This window comes from Mustela nivalis (assembly GCF_964662115.1).
Source record: "Mustela nivalis genome assembly, chromosome: 10".
Classification (NCBI taxonomy): Eukaryota; Metazoa; Chordata; class Mammalia; order Carnivora; family Mustelidae; genus Mustela; species Mustela nivalis.
The window spans coordinates 73,864,565-73,881,851 of record NC_139029.1 but is presented as its reverse complement, the minus strand read 5'-3'; the positions used below and the strand labels follow the sequence as shown (position 1 = coordinate 73,881,851).

The 17,287-nt window shown below is 42.4% G+C and overlaps 1 protein-coding gene and 1 long non-coding RNA gene across 3 annotated transcripts in view; both read right to left on the bottom strand.

Moving 5' to 3' along the window:
- ZNF326 (zinc finger protein 326) overlaps positions 1 to 5,315 on the bottom strand; it is a 45,455-nt gene extending 40,140 nt beyond the window's left edge. The window contains exons 1-2 of one of the 2 annotated variants that reach the window (XR_014300040.1): positions 4,892 to 5,315; positions 2,509 to 2,553 (exon numbers count right to left, since the gene is read on the bottom strand). Coding sequence is in view for 1 of the 2 variants with exons in the window: in XM_082688627.1 (XP_082544753.1) it covers positions 2,509 to 2,553; positions 4,892 to 4,907 (61 nt within the window). In the remaining variant the exon portion in view is untranslated. The remainder of the gene's footprint in view (positions 1 to 2,508; positions 2,554 to 4,891) is intronic. The other variant, XM_082688627.1, reaches the window with a different exon arrangement.
- A 472-nt stretch (positions 5,316 to 5,787) lies between these two features.
- Positions 5,788 to 17,055, bottom strand: LOC309842138. Its single transcript, XR_014299519.1, has 3 exons — positions 16,985 to 17,055; positions 7,838 to 8,041; positions 5,788 to 6,192 (listed from the first exon to the last, which is right to left on the bottom strand). It is a non-coding gene; the product is annotated as an uncharacterized lncRNA (long non-coding RNA).
- Positions 17,056 to 17,287: the final 232 nt, after the last annotated feature.

The window sequence follows — 17,287 nt, the reverse complement described above, 5'->3', positions numbered from 1 at the left end:
TATTAAGAGAAAAAAATGAAAATCGTTAACATTAGTAAGACATGAATCCAAAAAGATGTATGTACCCCCATGTTCACTACAGCTTTATTTACAATAGCTAAGATATGGAAACAACCTAAAGCCCCCCTGAAGAATGACTAGATAAAGAAGATGGGTACACATATACAATGAACAGGACTCAAGCCATAAAAAGGAATGGAATCTTACTATCTGCAACAACATTAATGAACCTTGAGAGCATTATGCTAAGTGAAATAAGTTACAAAGAAAAACAAAGACTGTATGATTTCACATGTATGTGGAATCTAAACAAACAAAACAAACAAAAACAAGCTTATTGATATAAAGAACAAACTGGTAGTTATAAAGGGGAGGATGGATTGGGCAAAGGGAATCAAGAGGTACAAATATTCAGCTATAAAAAAGTAAGTTACAGGGATATTACGTATATAGCATGATGACTGTAAATTAAGAGAACAAACCTCTGGCCTGGTATGATTCTGCATTTCAAAGTCCTACATTTAGACAGTAAGTCCCAACTCTTTGGTAAACACTACTAGAAAATGAAGCCTTCTATCTTTCCAAATATCTCTCTTTGGTAAAAGTATTAGTCCTACTCATTCCAGTTTAAAATCTTGGACCCATTTTTATTCGTCCTTCTCAATTTTCTACTCACTACTAGTCAGCTTACAAGTTCTCTAATTTTCTCTAGAAACATCTTAATATTTTAAAAAATTATTATTGTCGGGTGCCTGGGTGACTCTGTCGGTTAAGCATCTGCCTTTGGCTCAGGTAATTGTCCTGAGGTTCTGAGAGGGATCTAACTCCAACTCAGGCTCCCTGCTCAGTGGGGAGTCTGCTTCTCCCTCTCCTTTTGCCCCTCTCCCCTACTTGTGCTCTCTCCCTCAAGTAAATAAATAAAATCTTTAAATAAAAAATTAATTTTGTCATCTCCCAAGTTCAGGGTCTTTAAATCTTAACAACCAAATTTATGAAATGTTTTTTAGCTAATTTTCTGTTTTAGTTTTTTTTTAAAGTTTTATTTTTAAGTAATCTCTACACCAAATGTGGGGCTTGAACCTACAATCCATGAGCAAGAGTCACATGCTCTACTGACTGACTGAACCAGCCAAGCACTCCTAACTTTCCAGTTTTCAATCTACCTAAGTATGGATACAAATTAAACTTCCTTTGCTAATATTATTATGTCACTCTCCTATTCAAAACGGCACCTGAGTGGCTTAGTGGGCTAAGCGTCTGCTTTCAACTTGAGTCCTGATCTCTGGGTCCTGGGATGGAGCCCCCTCCCAATCCACTGGGTTCCCAACTCAGTGGGGAGTCTGCTTCTCCCTCTCCTTTTACCTCTCCCCCGACTTGTGCATACTCTCTCTCTCACTCAAATGAATAAATAAAATCTTTAAAAAAACAAAAAACAAAGAAAGAAACTATATTCTTCAGGGGAGCTTGACCAGTTCAGTTGGTAGAGGGTTTAACTCCTGATCTCGGGGCTGTTAAGTTCCAGCCCCAGGCTAGATGTAGAAATTATTTAAAAATAAAAGTTAAAAAAACAAAACAAAACTATATTCTCCAGCATTCAATACATCCCAACCCCTTCCCATATCTTGAGACTTTCTAGCTCACATCAAGTATAAAGTTTCTCTAAACTCTTAGAGATGATACAAAGAAATTAATTGGATAGTAATTATTTTCACAAAATGGCACAGCTTTATTTAGGAATACATTTGCTTCAGTTTTATTTAATGAATATATTATATTCTGTACAACAGTTGAATTTTCCATTTTCTGGCAATCAGGATATTTACTTCCACTCTCGGGTCCTTTTTTAACTTCACTGAATTGTTCCACATTCTTTTATGTTATCATCCTGACTGGCAGAGTCTTAACTTTAATAACTATCAAAATAACATCCAATTGTATTCTGCATACCTCTTCTGATTTTATCTAGTTCTGTAGTCACAATTCTAACGTCACACTCAAGTCAATAAATAATCAGGCTTCTTTATGTGCTCCTCTAGACAGCTCTTTATATACTAACACATTCTGACACACTAAAGCAAATGACCTCAAAAACAAGGTCAAAATGCATTACATTAGAAGGAATGTAAAACCAAGCCAATAATCTACTTAATCTACATTATTCAATACCAAAGCCTCTCCCTCAGCAAAAATAACTCAGCTAGTTTCTTGTAACTCATCATTCAGAATGCAGTCAAGGCCTTTTGGAATAAATTAAAGAAATCATAATTCAAATAAAACAAAGAGTCAAACTAATCTGAATAGTCCTAACTTTTTCTGATCCCAAATTCCCTAATTCAAATACTATACATAGTATGACAACATTAACACAGAGCAGTGATACATCAAGAGAAAACACAATGACTGAAACAAGGTAGAACTGACTTTTTATATTGTTATTTTGTGTGTGTAAAGAAAAACTGAAATGCATTCCCTTAACACATTTAAGAACAAACGAAAGAGGATACTCACCATTAAAGCCCTGATAAGTATTTCTGCAAGCAGAGTGTGTGTAATCTATGAAGACACATTTAACAGAAAGGAATTAGTACAATATTGGCAAAAATCTGAAATTACATACTCATCTATTCAAATCAAACACAATTTCTAAAAATCTCATTAACTCACTTATCTGTAAAAATGGGGTATAAATAATTACAAATATTTTATATGGGAAAACATAGGATCTTTTCCTCTTCACTATCTCCCCAAGAGGCAGGTTTATCATCCAAATTACAATAATGTAAAAATTAGCTTATAAAACCTAATATATAATAACTGCCAAAAGAGGAATCCAGTACTGATATATACAGGGTAACAAAGGGAAGCCAGATAGATTAAATTATGTATCAACCATTGCAAAAAGGGCCACCTGAGAATTGATTCTATGTAACTTAATTTTTTCAAAGTTAATATAGTTCTTTTACCTATTTGCTCTCTAAGGTTTTCAAGATCTTACTGCAGAATGCATATGCACATATGTACATCTGTGCCTATCTATCCAGGATGTGGCATCACCAAAAACCATATTGGCAATTTCTGTCAAAACTGACTTGATAATCATTAAATTCTTTAATTAATTTTACCATAAATACTAAAAGAAAGGAAATTAATATAGTAATCACTCGGATACAACAGAATCTAGCTACACTACATAGGATTAGATTCAGATATACTGTTAGTCAAATTCCACTCCCAAATATAGCAGGATAGGCGAAGAGGAAGCAAGAGAGAGGGGGAGTATTTTCTCACTGACACTGTTTATAATTTTATTACTGACACTGTTTGGAATTGTAGGCACATGGTGACAATAAAAGCAAACATACTAAGTTTTATTGTTTTTCAATTCTCTACAGAAAATGGATTCTCCAGCGGGGGTGGGGGTGGGGTGGGGGTGGGGGCGGGGAGACACCACTCCCATTGTTCCCTCCCCCCAACTAGGGGCTGCTGCTGTACCTTGGGTGTCATTAAACCTTGGCATGAAAACACAATCATGTATTTTTTTTTCAAGTTTCATTCCTAGCTTTGGCACTCAAATATTCATAGTTTAAAGGTATCTATATCAAAATCACCGTTTAACCAAAACAAACAAAAACATCAGTGTGCTACTCTTAAGAGCTGAACTTCCTATTTGAAAGTAATTTAAAAGGATTCAGAAAAGGGTTATTCTAGTATCCTTTCACATACTTAGATTTGGCCGCTTTAATTCTTTGTGGCATGAAATCAAATCAAAGATCAAAAGATCATCTAGTCAGACTCACATGCTGGGATCACACTAACTACAATGTTAAAGAAGATTGGGTTTTGGCTGGGTATGTGACTTACAACTAGTTAGTCGATCTGTTTTATTAGAAACGTCTGGCTACTCAGGATTAGGTCCAGTTTAACCATTCAAACCCTTCTTCCCCTTCCCTAATGCTGTCATGAGGGACGCATTCTGACGCCGATTCCTATAAAAGTTAGGCAAGTTCCGAAGACAAGGTGAAGACCAAATTCATTTTACTTTGTGAGCCCGTGAAAATGGTTTACAGAACCAGCGTGAGAGACGACTGAAAGGCATTGCTGAAGTACAGTTGATTTAAACGGGAAGTCTAACCCAGGCGGCTGGGCACAGAACTGAATTTGAAGGGCATGGGATGCTGGGCCAGAATTCTGACTAACTTAAGTCCCAGCCATACACAATCCAGAAGAAAAATGCTTTGGTTCACAGAAGTATTTCAGATTAGGGATTAACGACCAGGCAATTCTGGTGGATAAACATCCTAGCTTGCCAACGGGGAACAGCTTATTTCCATGCTGTACAGATATCTACCTGTACTTGTCACTTACAGACGCCCTTTAAACTCAGCTTAAACGAAACCAAGAAACCTCACTGTGATCGGGCCTCTGAAAATTGCTAAGAAGCCACCGGGTAGAGGATTTACGAAACGGACGAGCTGGGTCGCCGCCCCGTGGGGCGGACGCGAGACGAGGCGGGGGAGGCCCCACTCTCCTCTCTGCCCGACACCGAGGAACTGGAGGCGCCGGGGCAATTTCCACGCACCACGGCCGGGGCCAGTCCGGGGCGCGAGTCTGGGCCCCACTCCGGAGGCCGTGGCGCTTTGGGCGCGCCCTTCCCCGCACCGAGGCCGGCACGGAACTCCCAGGTCTCCGGCGGCAGTGGGCGCCGGGCCGGCGCGACAGGGCGCGCGGGTCCCCACACAGGCCGATTCCGGGCACTGGGCCCGCGGCGGGCGGGCGGCCTCCGGGCCCGCAGAACAAAGCCCACACGGCCATCTTGAGACCGTAAACAGACCCCCGGGGCGGCCACCCCGCCTCCCGCCCGCCGTGGCGACCAGCCAGAAGCTCTGCTTACCGTCCTCGAAGTCCATGGCGGAGGCTCGGGGCTCACCGGCTCGGCGGCGCTGGGCAGAACTGTGGCAGGCGGCGAACACCCGGGACCCGCGGTTCCACACCACCAGTCCGCGCGACCGAAAGCGGCGCTACCGGCCCGGGAGCCGCAGGCCACAGTGAGGCGGAGGGGCGGGGCCGGCCGGCGCTGCCAGCGGCAGCAGCGCGGCCTGCGATTGGTTGGCGCGGGCTGGTGGGCGGGCTCTCGGGTGGGGGCGGGAAGCAGGTCGGCTGTCACGCTCCAGGGTGCTGACCCTCTCCGAGCGTCGGAGGAGGAAGGAAGGTGGGAAGAGGAGCGCGGAAGACTGACTGGGGTCACGGGAAAGCGAACTGGGTGTTCGGGAAATTCTGGCGGCGGCCCGCCATGTTTGATCCTGGCAAGAGCGAAAGGATTGGATCGGAATACCTTCCTCCTGCCCAAACTAATACACCACGTGCCGACCTTTTGCTTTTTATTGGCTGGTGACGACTGTGCGGAAAATGTTCAAGTACTTAACGGGCTTTTTGCTGTGGAGAGGCATAAGTCCCGGACCGTTTTGACAACTGTGTGAGCCGAGGAGAACAGATTGCTGAATAGGAAATAATTACGGGAATGATCCAAGACAAGTTATTACCAGTTTCTGAATTTTAAGGTGCAAAATAAAAAGGGGCTGTAAAATTTCAATGACAGGGAAGATTTGTGACAGAAGTCGCCAAGAGCTTGAAGAATGACCATGCACAAACCCTCACACATATTGATATCGTGTTACTGCCACTTTGGAAGTAGTGTTGGGGAAGTGGGCAAAATTATTCACCCCACAGGGCAATATGGAAAAAAAAAAATGTTCGTTCTGATTCTGCAGCAGCTTAACTCCAGGTTAATTTTTTTTCTTTCTTTCCTTTTTTCTTTTCTTTTTTTTTTTCTTTTTTTTTTTTTTAAGATTTTATTTATTTTTTTTGACAGAGAGGCAGCTGGAGGGGGAACACAAGCCGGGGAGTGAGAGAGGGAGAAGCAGATCTTCCATTGAAGATGGAGTCGGATGTGGGCTCTATCCCAGGCGGATACCGAACGACCCAACCACCCTGGCACCCCTTTCTTTTCTTTTCTTTCTTTCTTTCTTTCCTTTTTTTTTTTTTTTTTTTTTTTTCCTTTTGTAGTAGAGCAAATAGTGTCAACAATGGGTTGATCACAAGATGGGAAACCATGAATCAAAACCATTTTCTCTTCTTTAGGGTCCAATCAGTTGCTGGAACCAAGTTCCATAACAGCAGCCTGTGGAAATAGGACTGGAAAACAAAATTGCAGATACATTATGTGCATTACTATAGCCCCAAATCTTCACAGGGCATTGTTTCTTCCTCACCACTTTCCTTCTCCACCCCAATTGATTCACACAGTTCTCCACCCTTATTCTCTTCTTTTTTTTTTTTTTTCTCCCTCCTATACATGTTTTCTATTCACCTGAGCTGAACATGTTGAAAACTGAACTCATAATTTTCCTTCTCAAACCTGTTCATCCTCCTCTATTCTTTCATCTCTTTTAGTGGTGTCCTGAGCAACCACCCACTAATCCTAGCCGGAAGCATGCACGATTCATCTCATCAAGACACAGGCTTCTCCCATCCTCCCTCCCCCATCCACACTGAAGTCTTTCATCTGCTTATTACCTCTTAAAATTTCTTAAACGTGTTCCCTTCTCTCCATTCCCACAGCACTACCTACAGTACCTGCACAACTCTGATTCTCTCCCTCCCACACTATTGCTGTAGCTTCCTAAATCATTTTTCTGCCCATTGGCCTTGACCTTCTCAGGCTTCTCAGGGCTGCAGTGTTCTAAACACAAATCTGAATATGTCATCATCATGGGTCTTTATTATGGATTAGGCCAAGGCCAAGCTCTGAAACCTAGAGCACGTGCAACAGGATCTGGCCACTGCCTAAGCGGCCATCTTCCTCCATTTCTCCCTCCTCCTCTCCCGTACTGTCTCCTTTTTGGTGAGCAATTTTAGTCCCCAAACATCCCTACGCTTCTTCATGCCCCTAAACTTTTACTTACGCTTTTCTAGCTGCTTGTTATACCACCCAGTGAATCCTACTCATTCTCAAAACATAGCTCAGGATTTACTTCCTCTAAGAAATGCTCCCACATCCCATCCCCACACACTAGGCCAGTACTTAAATGACTCACCTAGCAATCTCATTAAAACTCAGATTCACATTCAGTCAGTCTGGGTTGGAGCCAAAGAGTCTGCATTTCTCACAGGTTTCCCAGGAGATGCTGCTGCTGCTGCTGCTGGTCCAACCATACTCGCAGTAGCAAGGCCCTGGGCTAAGCGCTGATAGAACACTATCTCCCTTGCATTAAATACTCTGTTTGGCTTTATGTCTATCCACATTAAAAGCCCTTTGAGCTTAGAACCAAGTCATCTTTGTATCCTAAGTGCTGAGCACATATGTTTATCAAGTCCAAGTGAGCACTCTTGACGTTTTTTACTTTTTTTTTTTTTTTTTTTTTTTTTTTGACATCATGGCAAAGGGATGGTTTCTAACCTGTGGTATTCAGGTCTTGTCGTGAATGTAAGGAATAAGTAATTGGGTCACCGTTTGTATTTGTGTATTATTTGTATGTGCTTGCATGCGCGCATGCACACACACACACACACACATACACTTCTTTCTTTTCTGAAAGAGGAAACTGCTGGTCAAGGAACTCCTCACTCCAGAAGAAATCTGGCCTCAGAACAAATGCTTGGAGAGCCAGAATACACAGATATCTTCTCCCCACCCTTCTTCTTTCCCAAATAGGAAGTTTCTGACAGAGGTGGCAATACCTGAGTTATGCCACAAGACCTGAGACACCTTGCAATACCTGACAGTCCATCAAGTCATCCCTTAATTTCTGCATCGAACAAATATTGATTGAGCACCAACCATGTGCCAAACATCATTTTCTTCCTTCGTTGTTATCTCTTTCTTATTCCCCAGAAACTATCCAGGCTCCTGGGCTTGTTCCCACTTGCTTAGGCTTAGATTTTTATCCTGAGGGGCCAGTGTTTTGCACGAAGTCTTAGGCCCTTACATCTTCCATTCATTTCACAATAGGTGGCAGGTTAGTCAACACCAGACCAGCAAAGCCTATTGGAAAAGAGAAGAGACTATGTTTTGTTTTGTTTTGTTTTGTTTTGTTTTAAGTGCAGCGGTTAAAAGGATATGTGGTGTGAGGTCAAGAGAAGCCTGCAGAGAGAAGGAGGCGATGGGGAGCTACCCCTAAGACCTGATCCTGAGGGAGCTGTCAGAGAAGCCCCACCACCTCCTTCCCTAGAACCGGAGAACTGGGTAAATGGACCCCCTGAGGAAACAGGGGCCTCTGTTCCTCCTCTCCTAAGCCCCCACCCACACACCTTCTGCTCCAGCAACACGGAACCATCTGCTGCTCTCCAGACAAGCCATGCATTTTCACAAGCCCCTGCTCACCTTGTTCTCTCCATTTCTATTGCGGTCCCTCTCCTCATCTGCCATTCTTCAAGGTTCAATAGTCACGGGACCTCTTTTTAAACCCCTTCCCTCCATGTCACCTTAATAGCGATTAGCATAGTTGGATTCTTGTAGTGAGTTAGTTATAACCTTGTCTAACTCTTTATTCAGATTCTTCGGAGACCCTCCTTTGTACCATTTTTAGGTGACCTATAGGTAGCACATTGGCACTGTGTGTTAAGGAGAGACAACAAAATCACCACTGAAGAAAAGCCCTAATGAGACTGAAATTAAATGCCCAGAGCTTCATCTGAAAAAAAAAAAAAATCACAGCATCCTATGATTTTATGATTTTGGAGAGTAAGTGACTATGGGGTGACAAAGGGGAGTCCTAATATCACGATGCTTTCCTGATTTGCTCCAAATAACTCTTTCTTCCTCCCCATGTTCTTTAGGGAATTCATAAATACTCAGGGAGGTCAAGAACTGAAAATGACCATCTTAAAGTAAAGCAGCCAAACTTAAGTAAACAAAGTAATTCCTACTGTGGGACTTATCAAAGGAGAGCTGGTTACAGAGCCCATGGCAATAGAAAGCTGCTAAAAACTGGTGTGGATAGCACTGAATGGTTGTGTTTTATACATAGGACAAGATGATGTCTCTGATTTTAATACACAACTTAGAAAAGATGCAGGTGTCTCTCGAAGCTCAAAGGAATAGCAATTAAAATAATAATTAGCTTTTATTAAACCCTATATATAAATAAATGTTTCAAAGCACTTTACATGTGTTAACTCATTTTATCTACCCAAAATGTAGATAGTGGGGCGCCTGGGTGGCTCAGTGGGTTAAGCCGCTGTCTTCGGCTCAGGTCATGATCTCGGGGTCCTGGGATCGAGTCCCGCATCGGGCTCTCTGCTCAGCAGGGATCCTGCTTCCCTCTCTCTCTCTCTCTGCCTGCCTCTCCATCTACTTGTGATTTCTCTCTGTCAAATAAATAAATAAAATCTTTAAAAAAAAAAAAAATGTAGATAGTACTGTCACCCACTTTACTGATAAGGAAACTGAGACCCAGAAAGGTAAAGTTACTTGCCCAAGGTCACACCACTGAAACAGAGAGTAGAGCCAAGATTCAAACGCAAGCAGCCTGGCTCCAGAGCCCACACATGCATCTCAATCATGCTCTGCTGAGCAGCTATTATGTGCCAAATATTTTGATAGAAGCTTTTACATGCCTTAGTTCTCCTCCTTACAAAAAGCTAAATTATATCCTTTCCAAATGAGGGAAGTTAAAGAGAAAAATTAAGTTACTTGTCCAAGACTGTGCAATGAGCAATTGTTGTCTCTATATTCCTGACAAATATTATACAGTCATGCTTAGGTCTGTTGTCGTATGGAGCCAACCTTGTACACCCAATGTCATCATCAAGGTGCTCAGGTAAAAAAGAAGAGAGATTTTGCCAATCTACAGATCATCTTGCGTAACAGTACCTAACACAATCAAAGAGAGTATACAGCAAAGAAGGGATCATGACTGCTTTAGAGATTCCCCACTTTGTCCTGTGCTTTAGGCCTTCCTCAGATTAGAAGAACTCAGTTAGCTTCATATGCATTTTCTTCCCCACAAAAGCAAAGTAAAATTCCAAAAGCAAAATTGCTTTCAAAATGTAGCAGTTTGGGGGCGCCTGGGTGGCTCAGTGGGTTAAGCCGCTGTCTTCGGCTCAGGTCATGATCTCAGGGTCCTGGGGTCGAGCCCCGCATCGGGCTCTCTGCTCAGCGGGGAGCCTGCTTCCTCCTCTCTCTCTGCCTGCCTCTCTGCCTACTTGTGATCTCTGTCAAATAAAATGAATAAAATCTTAAAAAAAAAAAATGTAGCAGTTTGGGGTGACTGGTGGCTCAATCGGTTAAGGGACCCACTCTTGATTTCAGCTGAGATCATGATCTCAGGGTCATGAGATCAAGCCCCATGTTGGGCTCCACTCTGGACAAAGAGCCTGCTTAAGATTCTTTCCCTCTCCTTCTACTTTCCCCACCTCTCTCTTTCCCTCCATTAAAAGTAAAATACAGGGGCACCTGGGTGGCTCAGTGGGTTAAAGCCTTTGCCTTCAGCTCAGGTTATGATCCCAGGGTCCTGGGATAGAGCCCCACATCGGGCTCTCTGCTCAGCGGGGAGCCTGCTTCCTCCTCTCTCTCTACCTGCCTCTCTGTCTGCTTGTGATCTCTGTCTGTCAAATAAATAAATAAAATCTTACAAAAAAAAAAACTTCAAAATATAAGTGTTACCTTTCTTCCTTAGGTGTGTATTATATAAAATATACATTTCTATGAAAATTAGGTTTATTCCCTTCTAGGGGCTCAATTAAATATCTGAGTTATTGCCACTCATTTTATCTTCTTAATGTGTTTAGCACACCATAAATTTTAATCTTCTAAGTAAATGTAAAGCAAGCTGTCTGTGTCATCTGTCAACTCCACTGATTGCCAGAATTGATTTGGTGGATCTGCCCTGCTAGGAAGGTGCCCCCTTTCATCCTGGGTCTGCAACATGTGTCTCTCCGAAAGCTGTGTGCTTCATTGAGGAGAAAGGAGAGCCAGGATCTACACGGAGTCAGGTTCTCCCATAGGACTGTCCAGGACTCAGTAAGTAGGTTATCCCACCTGACTGTGACTCTCCCACTAGATTATGAGCCACCTGAAGGTGAAGATCTCATCTTTGTGCTAGCACCATACCTGGCACATGGTAGACTTTAAAATGTTGTTGGATGAATAAGAAGAAAACAGATCCGCAGTCAAATCCTGTATTTAAATAACTTCAATTCTGTATTAGGGAAACAAATATAAATAAAAAATAAAAACAAAAGAAATTCAGCCATGTACCCATACAATCTAACCCCTTCCTTAGCCAACAGTTTATCAGCAGAAAAAGGGCACAGTCCCAGGACACCCAGTAGAGGGCACCACACACCAAATATAGTCAAGGTTTGACAACAGAAATGGAGCACGTGTCTATCTAGTTCCTGGGGGGTCTGAAGTGTTCTAAAGGGACATGGGGTAGAGAATATGCCTGGGAGCCTCTTTGAAAGTACCTGAATTTCTATTTTGGGTCAATTGTGGTTATAAATCCCCCTGTTTGCCTCATTTCAGTAGATTTTGTTTTTAGAGATGATCTTTTAAGGCACAGAACAGTGGAAAATGCTTATTATAATGGCAAACTTGAAAAAGAAGATGCAAAAATTTTTATGGAATCTGATAACAGCAATGCCAATAAATTTTTTAAGATTTTATTTATTTATTTATTTGACAGAGATCACAAGTAGGCGGGGGGGGGGGCAGGTTCCCCACCAAACAGAGAGCCTGACGTGGGGCTTGATCCCAGGACCCAAAGATCACAGCCCAAGCCAAAGGCAGAGGCTTAACCCACTGAGCCACCCAGGTGCCCCAGCAATGCCAATAATTTTTTAAAAGACAAAGCATAGAGATAAAACAGAAAGAAAAAATGTAAAACATGAACAGTGATTCTTTCTGTGTTCAATTTTTACATACTTACTCTTCTATGTTCTCCAAATTTCTTTAGTACTTTTTAAAAAAATCATTTATTTATTTATTTATTTATTGAGGGGGAGGGGGAGGGGCAGAGAGAGAGGGAGAGAGATTCTAAACAGACTCTGCACTGAGCATAGTGCGCAATGCGTGGTTTGATCTCATAACCCTGAGATCACAACCTGAGCCAAAACCAAGAGTCGAACACTTACCAACTGAGTCACCTGGGTTCCCCTTTAGCACTTTTATAATGTAAAATATGTATTTGATATAATACAAGATGTAACATCTATTTCAATTAGTTCTCCTTAGCCAAATATTGTATTTCATTTTCCTTATAGATAAAATTATTGTTGGGGATAAGGGAAGGCACTTTGATTGGCCATTTAAGTCAGTGGTCTCAAGCCTGGCTCTACTCTAGAATCATCCAGGGCACTTTTAATAAGTGCCAGTACTTGGGCTTCACTTTGGAGAATCTTATTAAATGATAAACCTAAAACCATTACCACTGTTGATTTTCAAGATACTTACAAGAGATGCTATTGGAATAAGTTCTCTTCTGTTTCCGTAACTTGTACTTATTGAGAAGATGTCAAGTTTAGAGATGAAACTTTAGAGATTGAATAGCCACACATTAACCAATCGATCCATGTGTAGGAAATGGTGTAAAAACTACATCTGAATTGGGCTGGTACAGACACTTGTACATCCAAGAGCTCTAAAAGCTGGCTTGGTTCCAGTATTCCCTATAACTACCCTGCAGCCCTTGGGAGGTAATTAACTAATGACAGTAAAGGGCTTTTAAACTGAAACAGGTTGTATAAATGCTAAACACAGGAAACAGAGGATTTCCACTGACTGCCAATACTTTTCAACCAGAGACAGTTGATGCATCTTAAAGCCAATTTCTCTTTTTGCAACTGAAATCTTCCTATTCTTTATTTCAAGGGAAACAAAAGGAGGTTTTTTGTTTTGTTTTGCTGTTGTTGTTGCTGTTTTTTTTTTTTTAAGGTAATGCCTCTCCTACAAATCAAAGACCTAAGAAGATTACCCTTTTACTTTCTCAGAAGTAAGGTTCCCGCCACAACAAAACCATGGTAGCGTGGTTTCTGTGAACGACTGCTTGGTTTGGATGACCGAAGGTGGGTTAGCAAAAGGGGTCATACTAGGAGATCTAGTACAAGTCCCAGCATCCCCTTAAACATCATCTCTGGTTTTAAAGCAAACGATTTGTGCACAGGGTAACAAATGTAACAGTATAAAAGAACTTCCAATGAAAAGCAACAGCCTTTCCTCTTCTCCTTGCTTAGCTCCAGTCCCCTCTACAGGTGAAAACTCTGGTGTCATCTGGGGTAAGATCATGTGGCGTTTCCTTCCACTGTACTATTACCTCTCTTACATTACCAACTTTAGTGAATATCAATTGATTCCACGGTTTGAAAATAAGCATGTATCTCACACTATCCTTCTCTTCCAAATTTCAATAGAAATAATAGCTTTTTATTTCCTCTATTAAAACTAAATTTTCATGTTTTCAAATGAGGACTCAAATTTCTATCTCTTTTAATAGGGTATCTGTGCGTTTCCTCTTCTATGAATGGAAGGTATTGTGCCCCTTCTCATGGCTCCACTTCTCCTCTGCTTCTCATTGTTGTCAGTACCACTTTACCACCAGCAAAACTGTTAATATTTACCTTCTGTACTGCAACCACAAAATATTCTTTTTTACTTTGTCTACAGATTGACTTTAGACGTTAAAAGCCTAGGGGTGCCTTGGTGGCTCAGTCAATTAAGTGTCTGTCTTCAGCTCAGGTCATGATCTGAGGGTCCTGGGACTGAGCCTAGCATTGGGTTCCTTGCTCAGTGGGGAGGCCTGCTGCTCCTCCTGCTTGTGCTCTCTCTCTCTCTCTCTGTCAGATAAATAAATAAAATCTTTTGGGGGAAAAAAAGACGTTAAAAGCCTATATACTTTCTTCCAAAGAGTACAGTGTGAATGGGGAGCAGGTAACTTTACACTGGAAATACCTGGCAAACACAGCCACAGTCAGGCTATCAAGGTCAATAAGAGTGCTAAGTCAATAAGTCATGGTTTGATGTGACAAAAATGACTGACCTTTGTGGTGTTCCCTGCAAAACCCACAACCCCAATCTAATCATAAGGGAAACATTAGACAAATTCCAAATGAGGGACATTCTACAGAATACCTGACCAGTACTCCTCAGCCTATCAAGGTCATCAGAAACAAGGAGAGCCGGAAAAACTATTATAGCCAAATAGAGCCTGAAGAGACAGGATGACTAAATGCAATAGGAATAGAAGACACTGGGGAAAAAACTAAAGAAATCTGATAAAACATGAACTTTAGTAAATGACAATGTATCAATATTCATTTGTTAATTAGAACAAATGGATAATCCTTGCATAAGATGCCAATAATAGGGACGCCTGGGTGGTTCAGGGAGTTGAACCTCTGTCTTCGGCTCAGCTCATGATCTTGAGGTCCTGGAATCAAGCCCTGTGTCGGGCTCTCTGCTGTTTCCCCCTCTCTCTCTGCCTGCTTCTCTGCCTACTTGTGATCTCTGTCAAATAAATCAATAAAAAAAATCTTTAAGATGATAATAATAGGGGAACTCTCTGCTAGCTTTATATCCTTCTGTAAATCTAAAACTGTTTTAAAAGATAAAATTTATTAAAATATAAAATAATGGAAATAAGCCAATATGCTGTATATATTTTATGATCAATGGGAACATTGTTCAACATTAATATACTAGGATGACATTTTCCACGAACCCAGTGTTATAACCCCTTGGTCTCTCAAATTAGGCTATTTCTAGCATCAAGGTCAAATGGATTGCCTTTTCTTACACTCTGCTAACTGCTTATATTCATGCCTAGATGTAGTTTGCGTCATGTGTGGCCTGTGACTTCATTGTTCAGAATTTGCTTTTTCTCAAGTTTCTAATTGCCGTTTTACCTTGTATATTCTAGCCTGTGGTACTTTCTGCCTAATCCGACCATAATCCTCCCCTTTCACTTTTTATCTTTCAGACATTTTTTTTTTTTTTAAATCTCCACTCGATTGGCTTCTATCCTTTCCCCTCACACACTTTTCTCCATACCTGTTTATTTTTATTCCAGGGGAGTCTTAGCAGGGAGGTAATGCACATAGGCTCACTCTCCTGTCTTGAAAGAGAAGCTTACAGCTCCATCCTCAGTCCTGATGAAGAGTGAGCTAGCTGAGATCAGGCTTAAAGAAAGGAAAGTAGCTTCCTCGCAGAGAAAACACCAAATGGATACATGGTGTTGCAGGGGTGGGTGTGGGGTAATGAGGCCAGGGCTACAGAGCTGGCAAAGTCAAGACTGAGGACAAGGAAAGGATCACTGTCACTGAGCTGGACCACCGAGCCAAGGACATGAAGATCAAGTTCTTAGAGGAGATCTACCTCTTCTTCTTACTCATCAAGGAATCTGAGAACACTGACTTTTTTCCTGAGAGGATCCCTTTTGAAGATGATGCCTGTGCGGAAGCAGCCTTGTGTGGGCCAGCGGACTGGGTTCAAGGCATTTGTTGCCATTGAAGATCACAATAGATACCTCGGGGTGTTAAGTTCTCTGAGGAGGTAGAGAACCCCACTGCCATCCGTGGGGCCATCCATCACCCCCATGCAGTGAGGCTGGGGGAACAAGGTCAACACTGTCCCACACATGGGGGGAACAAGGTTGGCAAGGCCCATGCTGTCCCATACAAGGTGACCTGCTGCTATGGCTCTGTGCTCGTGGACCTTATCCCTGCCCCCAGAGGGGTTGCCTCAGCCCCTGTGACCTAGAAGCTTCCGACAATGGCCAGTAGTAACAACTGCTACACCCTGGCCAGGGGCTGCATGCCCGCCCTGGGCAACTTGGCTGAGGTCATTTTTATGCCATTTCTAAGACCTACAGGTATCTCACCCCTGACCTCTGGAAAGAGACTGTATGCACCAAGTCTCCCTATCAGGAATTCACATACCATCTTGTAGAGAACCACACCAGAGTCTGTGCAGAGGACCCTGGCTCCCACTGTGGCCACCACAGTTTTATACAGGAAAAATAAGGTGGGTGCATGGGTGGCTCAGTCAGTTAAGCATCTGCCTTCGGCTCAGGTCAGGATTCCAGGACCCTGGGACTGAACCCTGCATCGGGCTCCCTACTCGGCGGGGAATCTGTTTGTACCTCTATCCCTTCCCCTTGCTTGTGATCTCTCTCTCTCTCTCTAATAAATAAACCTTAAAAAAAAGAGAAGAAAAGAAAAAGAAAGTGGATTAAAGCCTATTAAAAAGAAAGGAGTTGCCCGGCTAGCTCAGTCGGAAGAGCATGAGACTCTTAAAAAGAAAGGAAGGAGGGAAGGAAGGGAGGAAAAATATATGGAGTCATACTCTGGCCAATATGCAGTCCTTAAGGAGAAAGCAAGAGTGCATTTGAACAATCAATGACCTTCCTACCATCGGATATTCCTAGAAGCACATTATTATGACCAATCAGTCCCCAAACTTGTTTTTAAAGAAACCTATGGGGGCGCATGGGTGGCTCAGTGGGTTAAGCCGCTGCCTTTGGCTCGGGTCATGATCTCAGGGTCCTGGGATCGAGTCCCGCGTCGGGCTCTCTGCTCTGCGGGGAGCCTGCTTCTCTTCCTCTCTCTCTGCCTGCCTCTCTGCCTACTTGTGATCTCTCTCTGTCAAATAAATAAAATCTTTTAAAAATAATAAAAAATAAAGAAACCTAGGAGTTAGAAAAGTAAGTTGTTTTAAAAGGAAAGTACCTGGATCTTTTAAAACAGATCCTTATGAAAAGCACAAGCTGCTTTGCATTGTCTTGGATGAAGAAAGTTCAAGCTGTCCCAAAGAATTACAGAAGAGAGCCCCAGTTGTCAGGTGTTAAAAGGCATTCGAAGATCATCTAGCTCTAATCCCAACCTTTGACTTTTCAGATGAGGACAAGGGGGTACTTTTCTGAGGTCACTTAGCTAACAAGTGAAAGTAAGAAGACTAGAAAATGGGTAAGGTCAACCCAAGGAGATTTCTTACCCACACCTCATGCTGAGTGTTGAAGAGCTCTTTTCCACTCGCTTCTCTGCAATTTCCTCCCCTCCAACCACATCCTTGCAGGAACTCTAAAAAGAGGTGTGGAGCCAAGGGCAGGATGGAGTAGGAGGATAAGACAGCTGTAGCTGGGAAGGGGTCTGTACTGTTTTTTTCCAGGGATCTACTTGCCTGGCTGCCATCAGTGGACAAAATTCCTAACTCTGGGAACTCACTCTTCTCCCTGTACTCCCTCTCTTTCTCCAAAACTGCCTGGGAGAGGTAGGTTTGGCTCTAGTTTTTTGACAA